This window comes from Lacerta agilis, chromosome 13 (genome assembly GCF_009819535.1).
Source record: "Lacerta agilis isolate rLacAgi1 chromosome 13, rLacAgi1.pri, whole genome shotgun sequence".
NCBI classification, from domain to species: domain Eukaryota; kingdom Metazoa; phylum Chordata; class Lepidosauria; order Squamata; family Lacertidae; genus Lacerta; species Lacerta agilis.
The window spans coordinates 9,338,874-9,351,701 of record NC_046324.1 but is presented as its reverse complement, the minus strand read 5'-3'; the positions used below and the strand labels follow the sequence as shown (position 1 = coordinate 9,351,701).

The window sequence follows — 12,828 nt, the reverse complement described above, 5'->3', positions numbered from 1 at the left end:
TCTACTGAGGAATTTGCAATGCTAAGCATTGGTACTTTCAGTGCATTAGAGAAAAGTCCAGGTACTCATTGTAAACATTTTCTCAATGTCTACCATGGTCTGGTTTTTCAGAAGTAATTCATACACAGATGCTCATTGGCGAAAAAGAAAAGATGGTAATTTGCTTTATGTGGGACTATAAGCACTTGGTGAAGATTGTGTAAGTAGGGGGAAGAATCTTACTACAGGGCATAGGAAACTTAAGTAAGTTACTAATTGGTCCATGGACTTATTTGCATTCAGCCTATTTCTTAAAACTATGGGGAAAGGTAAGGTTCCTTAGAGGACATGAAATTTATTATGTTTCCTTATGAAACATCTTGCTCTGGAGGCCCTATTCCAGAACCTCCTGCTTCTGGTTGTCAGAACTGCCAAAATGCATTTCTGGCATTTCGAAATTACTTCTGTTCACTTTTTATTTTATGCCGTGTCCTTGCTGCAACTGGTACATAAAAATGCCAGCACTACTATTAGTAGTAATTTGTGATCAGCTAGATCCTAAATTGCATTTGTTTCTCATAATAATATTACACTAGTGACTCAGCGATCTTGCAGCTTTAAAGTATTTCTCTGTTCATACACATGATTATCTTTAAAAAGCAAAACAAACAAATCCAGTGAATGAGAAAGTTTTTCTCGCTACCCTCTAGTGTCATTTTTGGCAAGCTACATCAGCCAGTTAATTACCCCTTCCTCTTTGTTGCTAATGAGTATTTGCCAGTTAGTGGTACACTGTATGTAATCCAGTTTGAACTTCCTCCCCCATCCCTTAGCTCTACTGTATCCAGTATGAGCAAGTATCTGCAGGTACAAGTATTGAAGTCACACACAAAACCCTCACTAGAACCAAGCAGCTGCTTGATTACAAAGATGAGGTCACTGGAAAAGCAATCTACTTAATGTACCAGGTTCTTTTGCAAAAGGAGAAGTTCCACTTGTCTCACCTCCCTTGCCAAAGTAATTTGCCTCTTCAAATGGTCCATGTCTCTATTTGAATCCTATGGTTGTAATCAGCAAATTTTATTTTCCTCTTCCAACAAATATACCCACCCCTAAGGGGGAGGGCTTGCCTCACCAAATACTTAGTGAGAATCCCTTTCATATTTTTCTAGTTTGAGAGATTGTCCTGATAGTCTTGTGTGATTTTTCAAATACTTTTCTCTGAACTGGTGCTATTGTATTATGTTTTCATTTGCAAGCTTCAACCCATTCCTCTGTGTCGCTAGGTCAGCAATAAAAATACTGCAAAACAGGGCCCTAACAGTGATCACTGAAGAACATTACTTACCTTATCTCTGAAAAAGTTTGTTCTTTTATTACCCTTTGCTGTTTGATTTTGTTACCATCATACACATCTTGCAGTACAGAGGTTTAATACATAGGTGGGTTCCTCCAGGATGCTGACATTGGATGGCTCTCTTATCTTCTACACCTTTGTCCAGAACACTAGTTTTCATCTTGATAAAGCACTATCTGATTAGTTTTAGCACCGTTCCGCCTCATTTTGATCGCAGAAGACCCGATTAAGAATCCTTTAAAAAGTAGCATAGTGTCACCTTAGCTGTGAGCACTGTGTGCTAAGCACAGAACCCTCATTAGGGCTGCATGTACTCTGAAAAGAACACAGCTTGAAATGATTGCATTTTTTATATATAAAATGTCCCCCCCCCTTACTGTAGGTAATGTGTGGGCAATTTAGTGGAATCAAAAAAAGTGACTGAAAAGGTATCCAATAGTCAGTACCCTGCATTGCTCCTTAAATCTCCATCTGTCATAGAATAATTCTATAAAAATAAGCAGTGATGCAGTCATTCTAGCACAAAGTACACAGTGCTTACACATCTAGATTAAGCTATCCAAGTAAGACTCAGTCTAGAGTCTGGCTCCAGTTTAATAGGGCCAGGACAGTAAAAAAAATAATAAAAGGCAATGAGACTCCTCAGCATTGAGAGAAGTAGAGAACAAAAGAGGATCCACCTGTTATCTGTGATTATCTCTTAACTATTTACTTTGCTCTCAGTACCTTGCATGTACCACCACAGTACTGGTGGTGTGAGTTTAAGTGTGCATAAAAACCCAAATGTTAGCAAATAATGTACACTTTTTTATAGAGCGTAGGTAGCAAGTTCTAAATGAAAACTCAGTATACCAATTCCAATGAAAAAAAGACTTGGATGCACCACCAGACTTTGATGTTGAGGCAGACATTTTTCCAGGGTCAGAAATGTACTAACTAAAGTGAAGGGCAAAAGGGAACCAGAACAGAGGAAGAGACTTCCTAAAACCATTTGTGTTGATTTAGAGGAATGCAGCATAGAAATGATTACAAGTTGGTGCTTCTGTAGAAAACTTCTTCCTGCTACACTCTGGGCTAAAAGGAATGAAGAGGGCACCAACCCATTCAGACCAGCTGGACATCATATGTCCCCTTTTCATAGCTGAAAACCAGCCTGGAAGTTAGCATTCTGACAATAATTTTTGTATCCTGTGTATGATGCACAAAGATTAAAAGCACTGGAGCCTTTTCTCGGTTTCAGGTCATTACACAGCTGACACATGGCAGTAAAAGGACAACATGCTGATAAGATAGTAACCTCTGAGAAAAACACTCCTCAAGGCAGACTGTGTATCTTCCATGCCCAAGTTAAGGTTTTCCCATTGCACTTCCTGTTTGGATACCAAAGCCAGTAACCACTGAGGAGCTTCTGTAGGCAGAGAGCTCTCAGGATGTGCTTGAGTGGCATGCTCTGGAACGGCAGATGGTATTCACAGCACACTTCCTTCCTAGAGTCAAAGGTCACCGTGTGCTTTCTTTTGTAAGGCAGCAGGCAAATAAAGCTTTGCCATGAAGGATCAACCTCTCCCCAAGCTCAAATAGGCTACTTCTACATGAATGGAACTATAAGTGCTCCCAGGCTGGGAAAGAAACAAAAAACAACAGATTTCAAACAATTCCTTTTTACAATATGTACAAAGTCCAAGAGGCAGAAGGTGGCCTCACACAACATACAGACAGGAACAGAAAGACTGAGCTGGGGAGGCTTGCACTGTTGGGACACACAGCACCTGATTTACACAAATCGGCTAGGTAGGGCACAACGGACCTTCCCAGTTGCTATTCAAGCTGACCACCCTGCAAGAAATGGGCAGGAAATTCCCATAAATGTGGGCAGTGCTCCAGGCAGAAGCTTCAGCAAGGAACACTAAGCAACAGACTAAGGGAAAGGAATCCAGACAATCATCTTGTGATACAGGGGAAGGCTTCCTCTAGCACCAGAACAGGGCATGGGACATTTAACAAGAGGTCACTCTTTGATGGCCTTGGGCCAGTACAGCTCACACACATTGCAGGTTTTCAAAAGGTGGGCAGCCAGTTGCTAGGCTTGCTCCTCCATCTTAGCATGACCAAGAGCTTCCATATCCAAATATCGCAGGCCAAGACACCCATCCCTTCACTCCCTGCAGGGAAGGGAAGGTCTTGCATGGTATGGAGAATAAAGAACTGCATGTCTGAAATTCAACCAGCCCCATCAGCACATTCTTTTGTTATGAACACAAGTATGTGGTGGTGTTTTTAAAATGGGCTGGGGAAGACAGGAAGGACAGGCATCCAGTAACCTTCCAGCAGAGTGAAGCAGGTGACTGCTAGGCAGCAGTAGAGACCCATCCCAATGAGAGCAGGGCCAGCCTGCCAAAAGGCCCTATTTTATGCAAACTGGGTGTATTTTTTGTGCTGCAGAGCAAAAGCAGCATCTGCCACTGCAACACACACGACCTGCCAGCAGGGAGAGTGTCGGAAAAACAGTGAATGGAAGGGAGGGCTTTTCAGGGTGCAGCAATCCTGGAGGCAAAGTGCTACAGTTTCAGTATTGCTCCTGCCAAAGGAGCACATAGCTGGCTTGTGCTCATTGCAGCCCCTGCTGCCCCCCCTCCCCCACATTTCCCAGGACATCTTGACTCAACAGAATCATCTCCTGTGGTCTTCTTTGCAGGTGCCCATATATGTGCTTGTGCCAGATGACCACTTATCACAAGTATAAATACACCAATCTGGATGTTCTCCTCACCTTCCGCCAACAACCAAGTAGCCATCTGGGCAGGAGCAGAGAGCCTTGGACGAAACCCAAGGCTAATGTGTCCTCCCTCCCCAGCATTCCAAATATCCCGTGATGCCACATTGCTTGGCCCACCACCACAAAGTCCCTGCTCCAGAGGAGTTCTGGAAATTGGCCAGTCAACCCCAAGTCAGGTGAATAAATATTTCTGCAAGTCCCAGCTCCACAACTCACACGTACAGGGCTCAGCTTGTGTTTGGTAGGGGAGGGGGCAGAGTCTGCCTCACAATATGGCAGGACCGTTAAGCAGAACAATCAACACCATTCAACTGATGTCTAATGCAATTTCCAGCGCTTCCTCATGTGAGCCAGTCACATGACTGAGTATAGCCTAGGTTATCCGATCATGTGTCCTGTTGGGGAAAAAAAGGAGAAATGTAACTCTGCTCAAGCAATTTCAGTTTCAGCCACATGATGGTGCTGGAGTAACAGCAACCAGGAACTAGGAGTTTTTTCAGTAATCTTTTTTATCCCCAGTTGGAGAAGCACTTGACTCAGAAGGCTTCTTGCAGAGAAGAAGCAAAACACTACAGATCACACACAAAATAAAAAAAATCCTTCCAGTAGCACCTTAGAGACCAACTAAGTTTGTTCTTGGTATGAGCTTTTGTGTGCATTGGGTTAGGACCAACAGTAAGGGGGGGAGAGGAGGAGGAGAGAGAGAGAGAGATACCAGTGCAGGCATGAAAGTAATTAACGGAGCTGCATGAGACCCAGTGTTTACTGTGGCACTTTGGTGCCACTGTAAATCGCCAATCCCTTTTACTTGTTGGTTACTAATCATAACATGCCATCTAGCAGCCTACTTTAGATTCCAGAAAGAGACCCACTCTGCCTGCAGGCTGTAATGTAAGCAGCCTGTGATGTTACCTCTCTTCATACCCTTCCCCAAGCCAATGACATAACAGGGGTATCCTTACCATTTTCACCTCCGGGGCGGGGGATATAGGGAAGGAGCAGAGCCTTGCTGACTGGCAACAATGGCTGTAGATGAGAGACCTGCAGAGAAGCAGAAGCATAATGCACAATGATGTGAGCGGTACTAAAGCAGCTTCCAGCACAGCACTGGCTCAGGTTTACAGTGGAGATGTTGCACAGTGCCGTGGAAGAGCTTCAAGGGCTGGGTAAGGTGGCAGCAGCAGGACACCCAGGAAGGTATGACTAACAGTTGCTAGGGCACCTGCCTCAGCCTCCACCACAGCCCCCGACTCCCACCAACAGTGCTTCTGGATTCCCCTTCCCCCCCCCACCCCAATGCCAATGCCCCATATGCTCTCACCTGTTGCATAGGGCAGGTTGTACTGGGCCGGCAACAATGAATAGCCCAGGTGATGGTGATGGTGATGTGTGGACATCAGACGCTGTGAAGGAGAGGAGCGAGGCCGGTCAACGCTTCTCTCAGCACCACTGGCGCCCCCTACACCGCTGCAGCCTGCACTGCTTCCTCCCACCCCACAGCGCTCCTGAGAGGCCTTGTCGCCTATCTGTAAAAGTAACCAGACAGACATGCTGAAGCCCAGACATGAATCTGCAAGAACAGGCCAGCCAGGTACCTAAATGAGGCCAGCTCTTCTGTGGCTTCCTTGCAAGCCATGTTTGTTACTCACTCACTCACACTCCAGACAATAAACAGCTAGGGAATCCCTGGCAACAGCCCACATGTTTTAGTTCCCAGTTCCAGAATCAGCCTGGAAAGTATGGCATTTACACCTGGATAGTTCTATGCCAAGGACAGTACTGAATATATATTTCCCATTCCAGCACACCACTTACCGTTGGGGACTTGCTCTTGTAGTGGCTGGCATGCTGTTGCAAGATGTCTAGGGCCTTGGATTCAGAACTGGATTTACAGCCAATACTGGGGCTGGCTCGGGACTTCTCACTCTCTTCACTCCCAGAGGATTTGCTGCCGTATGGGGAGAATGAGTAGCTGGAGGGCAGGTATGAGCCTGTGGAGGAGATGCTGGTTAGTCCTTTCCCACACACAGCAGAAGAGCAAGCTATTAAAGAGACCAACTGCCCTTAAATATCCCCTAAACTGGAAGAGGCGAGAAGCTGAAAGACCTGAACTAGGGATTCTGTCAGAAGTTTAGAAGCGGATTGTGCATACTGCACACATTCAATCAGTTACAAGAGAATTTGGCATTTCAATCCTGCCCAAAAAAATGTTCCTAGTTATTTTGGGTTGCAGTAACAAGTTTAAGGCAGCCATTGCTCCATCCATAGCAGATTCAGAAGCCTAAAGGACGCCTTGGTAGAACTTTTAGTACCTGGAGGAGTGGATGATGCATCGCACACTTTCTTGCCTATTCCAATTAACTAGCATTACTTGCCTGGGCATCAGCAAAATTGTACAAATATTATTTTATTTTTGTTTCATAAAATGAATATACCACTTGGTTGAAAAAAAAAATCCCCAAATCACTTTACAAAAGATGAAACAGTAACATCAGGAAAAATTCACAAAATATATACAAGAATGCCTACCCTCTCTTTTTAAAAACCAGAGGGACTGTAGTTCAGTGGCAAGGCAAATTCCTTGTCTGCAGCAAGTCCCAGGAGCAATCCCCAGCATCTCCAATAATACAACTCCCAAAACCCTCTGCCTGACTTTCAGGAGATCCACCCCCAGCAGACAGTACAGAGCTAGATGGTCTGACTCCATATAAAAGGCAGCTCCATATGTTTAGATACTTTCTCATGGTTCAAATATTAACAGTTTATCATTAGCTTGTGTATCTAGGAGGTTTCTGTTTCAGCATGCATTCTTCATTTTGGTTCCAGTATATTTATATTGTTTTACTGGGGAAGCTGATAATAAATGCAGTCTTTGGGACGTAGACATTTCAATGGGGTACTTTTATCTTCATTATCCAGGCTTGCTACCATACCTGGCACCTGTTTTGTGTTGAGCTAGATGGAAACATTAGATCAGATGGATTTTTATTTAAGGAAAACATTTTAAATAAGCTCTGTTTGCATCTGAATTTCAAAACTTATGTCTCTCTCTCTCTCTCAAGCTTACACATTCTTGATGTTTTTACATTTTGAAGATTGCATTTATTATAGAGGTTCTCTTCTGGAAGGCAATACAGGTTACACACACTATTCTGGAAGTTAACCCACGGTTTGCAAGCTATTCAGTGCGATTGCACTGTTGATCTTAAAATTTGCTTTGTTGGTCTGTGATCCAGGGATGGGGAACCTGTGGCCCTCCCACCTCCCATTAGCCATAGCCAGCAGAGTCAATGGTCAGAGATTGTGGGACTTGTAGCCTAGCAACATCAGGAGGGCCACAACTTACCCACCCTGGTCTAACCCAAACGTACCATTTCTGCATCTTCTTGTTGTTGGATAGTCACCACACTATACCAGACATATTCACTCAAACTCCAGCTATCAAACATTTCCAAGGATGAAAATGATGGCCCCTTCCCCATGGAGATCCATAAAGATCCCACCCCATTATGATTTATACAGTTCTGCTATTCTCAGGGTCCACCTCAAGCCCCCATACCTGGGTAGTTCTGCATCATAACAGTGGGCATGCCGCGGTAACTGGGATGGTTGGGATCGTATGACTGGCTGTAGGAGTAGCCGTGCATGTAAGGGATGTAGGACTGATGCTGGCTGAGGGGTGAAGACACTGGGACATGGGTGCTGGGTCTGGCTTCCTTCGCCACTAAGCGCGATTCCTCACTGGAGGGCACTTTGCAGTCGGAGCTTGTGCTCTCCTTCCCATCCTCCTTAACAATGGGCTCTTTGCTGCGGCTCCTCTCCTCCTTTAACTTTCGATCCCTTTCTTCCTTCCACCGCTCATCTTCCGTCTTGATGTCAGAGTATTTAGCAGGATAAACGTAAGTCCACATGCGAGGCTCAGCTTCCTGTAGCAACATACAGTCAAGGATGTCAGGTATCTACAATCAAAGGCATTTCTGAAGTCCTGGAAATCTCAGATTTGACTTAAAATTAAGAGCCTTTGTGGGTGCAATTAAAGGGGGGGAACCACAGGTAGCATCCACCAAAGCCTCACCAGTGAAAGAACAATGAGCAAGATTTCTGCCCTCCACATACTCTTAACTATTAACTATTTGTTACTGTTGTCCTACAGTAGCCTCTTTTGTGCTTTCCTGCCACCACCCAAATCCTTGTCCAGAAGTTGATATTCTGCATTCCTACAAATTTTGGAATGCAAGTTATGCACAAGCTTAGGTAAATATTCTTTACTCATTCTTGAGCTCTGACGAATCATCTTATTGAATTTGTTACCACTCCAAAGTGTGGGAATTATGTTGGCAGAGCTGGGAGGTTTTTAAAAAAAATAAACTGGGCCTCAAGTTATCCCAGCAATCTTATTAAAACATAGATTTTGAAGCTCTGCTTTTTTTCTTTTACAAAATGTTTAGGGGTACTCTCATTTTCCTACTCATATTGAAATACTGCCCCTCAATGAGGCCAAACTTAGATTCACAAAATGTTTGGGGGTATGCGTCCCCCTGCGTTCCCACAGAAAAAAGCACTGGCTCCGACCAAAGAAAGAGGAAAGCTTCACACCTCATAGCCCTCACCACTGTCTAGGCTGTAGGCCCCCAAACCCAGACAACTACACTTGTCCAAGAGCAACATGTTAATTCATTCAGTGCTGGCAATGGGCACCCAACTTCATCACTTTCTGTCACAATCACTCTGCCCCTGGCCTAGGTATAAGTAAGGGGATGGACAACCGCAAAGAAACAAGATGTAACAGAAATAAAAGTATGAGAAACACATGAACAATCTCAATTGGGCTGGTTTACCCCTCTCTTCCTTCCCCCACAGAATATTTCTCTCTGCAGCCTCTTGCATGACAGTGTGAACGGTTCACAATGTTAACCAACACAGAGGCAGCTGGCACTTAACCCACCCATATCATGTATCAAAACGTGATCATTACTTTCCAAGATCCCTGACTATCCCGATTGACTGAGAGGAAGGGGAGGGGAGGCAAGAGAGACTAACGTATAGATCTTTCACTCCATGTAACACATCTCGTGAGCCTCAACAAAATCTGAACAGAACCCAGCAATGTTCACTCCACTTTCCAGTAGTCTGCTTCTGTCCCCTAATCCAGTTTGTGCCACTGCATTGCTAATTAGCAAAGTGGAATAACTCTGGTTCCAGTGTTTGGCCACTGGTCCAAAACAATACCCAATGGAAGCTTATGTCTGACTCAGTCAAGGAGCAAACTGTCTCTGAGAACCAGTCTGAAGCCCTGTGCTCTTCAGTATTACTGCACTGATCAGCTAGATTGCATCTCCCCAAAAGATTATTTGAGACCAACTAGTTCTCTCCTCTGCATTTCCAAAAGCTCTCATGTTTTAAAAAGAAACAGTATAATAATCTGTAAGATTACACTAGCCTATCAGCAGGAATCACCACAGTCACTTAAAAATGGATAGAACACCATTGATGTTAATTCATGTTTAGACTGATAGTCTAAAAGCTCAGGGCCACATGTTGATGAGAAAAAATAGGAAACAACCACCAAATGGTATGTGTGCCTGCTCCATCTGCCCTTATAGTTCTGCAGCTTACATTCATATATGCAAAGATCCAAAAGTTGGGAAACTGAGCAAGCATCAATGAGAACTAACACACTCCTCCTTTCTTTCCCCTGGCAACAGGCAGCCACATTCTAGGACCTAGTTCAGGGAGTGCTCACTGTCTTGGCGGCTGCTCCTCTCATCTCAGCCACTCAAACACACACACACACACACACACTCCTGCTTACCTGTGAATACCAGAGTACTGGGTCCACCTCAGCCTGCCGTCCACAGTCCAAACCTGCCTTTGACTCTGTCTCTTTCCCTAGATGGCTTTCACTTAACTTCCCCTTGAGGCCTTCTACAGTTTGGCCTTGGAGCTTTGAGGAATTCTCCAACTTGGGAATTATGACTGACTTGGCTACATCACTCCCCTGATCCTTGGTCTTGCTCAGTCCAGATTTGACCAGGTCAGTCAGGCTGGGTGCTTTGGTCAGTGTGGGAGGTAGAGACGGCTTCTGCTTCCATTCCTCCTTGAGTGCCACCTCTCTCTCTTTTAGCCCCAGCTCTACTTTCTTGTCAATCCCACGCTGCTGCTGCTCCAGACTCTGGCGCTGCTTTTGCTGGTCTTCGTACTGCTGACGGTAGGTGGGGTTAGTGCTGAGCAGATGGGCATGGTAGCCTTGTTCACTATAGCCATAAGGAGGTACGTAGGCATACTGGTTATAGTAAAGAGACTGCATGTACATATTGGACCTCTGCTGGATGACAGATGGCTGCTGGCTGGAAGGACCCAGGTCTGCCTTCTTCTCCTCACAAACCTCGTTCTTCACTTTCACCTCTGGGCTCGGTGGCTCCTCATCTTTCTTCAGTTTCAGGGCCTGACTGTCTATGGTAGCTTGGCTGTTGGGATTAATGGAACCAGGACTTGACTGTGCATAACCTGGAGAGTAATAAGCCTCAAATCCTTGATAATAGGGAGAGTCCTTGTTTTGAGGTTGCGAGGGAAAGAGGGCTTTTTTGGCCCCTTCCTTGGCAAGCTGCTCAGGGTCCTTTGCCTTCATGCTCTCCAGCTTGCCTTCACCATCCTCCCCTGCATCTGAGATGTCAGAATAGGCTGGGCTATTTGTTTTCACAGAGCTAGCTTCAGCACCATTTTGAGTAACAACATGAAGCGGAGTCATGGGTTGCGTGGGTGCTGCACTATCAAGTCGGCTGGCACCCCCAATGGATGGGCTTGGGGCATTATCAGTGAAGCTGTAGATCTTATCTGCCTCAGCCTTGATGCTGGCAAGGCGGCTCTGGTGGGGGTCAGATGAGCCATTCAGGAGACTCTCCCCTTTTGCCCCAAGGTCACTGGGCTCTCCCCGGAAGGGGCTCTTGCCTTCCTCAGCTCGACACACTTTCCCAGGAGTCAAGGGGCTCTCTATTTCCTTGGACTCTTTCTTCTTCTTATCCTTCTTCTTCTTGTCCTTGGCAGGAGTAAGTGCTGGACTGACCGTGAAAGGCTCTCCCATTACAGTTGGCTTGGGTTGAATAGGTTTCAGCTGGGGACTGTTGGGCATGGCTTGAACCACTGTGGTGGTGAGGCCAGTGGAGGAGCCAGGGCTGGTAGCAGTGAATGTAGCTGTTTGGAAGGTGTAGATTTGTGGTGGGATGGCTGGGGCTATGGGTCGAGCAGACTTGATGCTCTTTGATGATATCTTCTCAGGCTTGACACTGACAGGCTTTTTAGCTTTTTCCTTGTCACTGCTCCTCTTCTCCACTGAGTCAAAGCCATCATTGCTTGTCTCATCAGCTACCAGAGGGCTATCCTCAGAGCCATCATTGGACAGAGCACCAGAGTCAGGGTCTCCTTCGCCACCAAGCTTCTTTTTGCAAGCAGCCTTGGGGTTGAACTTGCTTGATGGTGAGGGACTGTGCGGTTCCATCAGCCGTACTTTGGGGGTAGTTGATCGAGCCGGCGAGACTGAGCCCTTCTGGCTACCAGAAGCACCGTTGCAGCTGCCCAGGTCGGCTGGAAGAGATGACTCCTCCCCATACTCACTATCCCCATCAGCTTCAGGTTTGCTGTCATCATCTGTGTGTGCATGAGCCTGGTGATACTTGAGTCCATTGATGTGCTTATACTTTTTGCTACAGTTGGGGTGGGGACAATCAATGAGAATGGGGGAGGGGCAGTTCCTGTCGAGAATGGTGGGTTCCACCTTGACGGTTGTTGTGGCAACTGCTGCAGCAGCCGCAGCCGCCGCAGCCATTGGTGTAGCAGCTGAACCCATGGAGTTTGTGCGGACACGCTTACTCCCTTTGGAGTCCTCAGAACTTGAATTCACTTCCATGTCAGAAAGGGGCTTGCTCTTCCGCTTGGTCACTGATGAAGGGCTGGCCTTGACATCCTCAGTTGTGGCGCTGGGTGGGAGGCGGTGCTCTGAGGAGTTCTGGCTGCCTCTGCGTCCCTTGCTGTTGGCCCCTGCCCGAGTCTTGCTGCTGTTGCTTGTCCCTTTGCTATCAGAGGCTGCTGTGCTCTCATTCATGGGAGGGTTACTGTTGGGTCTCATGCGCTTGCCTCTCCCTCGACCATTTCGCATCTCCAGGTCACTGGTGGGAGAATCACAGAACCTAGGAGGTAACAGAATAGGGCTTAGGAACATTCAAGGTTAGACTTCAAGCCATGCCCACCCTCTGCAATTGGCTCTTGCCTCAAAAGCTACCACCAAGTGGTTGAGAGAGTACTAGAGTCTCTGGCACAATTCTCCTGCTCTTATCTGCAAGGCTACTATATACACACATCCTTGGCTGGGTTTCCCAGGAGTAGGCAAGCAGGAGGCATACATACACCGTTTTCTATCTAAATCAGGAGGAGGCAGACTATATGGTCCTTATGGTTCTTTTCAGACACCTGCAGAACCGTGTTAAAATCCTGAGACTTCTAGCTTTTAACATATCTATTTCAAGCATTTAAAAATGGAAGGACTGTTCCGCAACGTCTAAAACAAGATGTGAACTCAAGCCAAATTAATAGTTGATTGTCCCTAGGAACCATACTGATACAAAGAGGAGTGCAACAGTTACACTCCCTCAAAGGAGATGAGGTACAGTAACTGAACTCAGTTTCTCTAAGGAGAAATTGCATCAATGGCAAACTGCATGGT

The 12,828-nt window shown here is 45.9% G+C and overlaps 1 protein-coding gene across 4 annotated transcripts in view; it reads right to left on the bottom strand.

Annotated features, from left to right (window-relative positions):
* Nucleotides 1-2,981: 2,981 nt before the first annotated feature.
* The window catches only part of ZNF609 (zinc finger protein 609), a 112,384-nt gene continuing 102,537 nt past the window's right edge, over nt 2,982-12,828 (bottom strand). For 3 of the 4 annotated variants that reach the window (XM_033167871.1, XM_033167875.1, XM_033167872.1), the window contains exons 5-10: nt 9,925-12,295; nt 7,672-8,038; nt 5,928-6,103; nt 5,434-5,638; nt 5,075-5,153; nt 2,982-4,507 (exon numbers count right to left, since the gene is read on the bottom strand). In XM_033167871.1, the coding sequence (XP_033023762.1) occupies nt 5,080-5,153; nt 5,434-5,638; nt 5,928-6,103; nt 7,672-8,038; nt 9,925-12,295 (3,193 nt within the window). In that variant the 3' untranslated portion in view covers nt 2,982-4,507; nt 5,075-5,079. The remainder of the gene's footprint in view (nt 4,508-5,074; nt 5,154-5,433; nt 5,639-5,927; nt 6,104-7,671; nt 8,039-9,924; nt 12,296-12,828) is intronic. The other variant, XM_033167873.1, reaches the window with a different exon arrangement.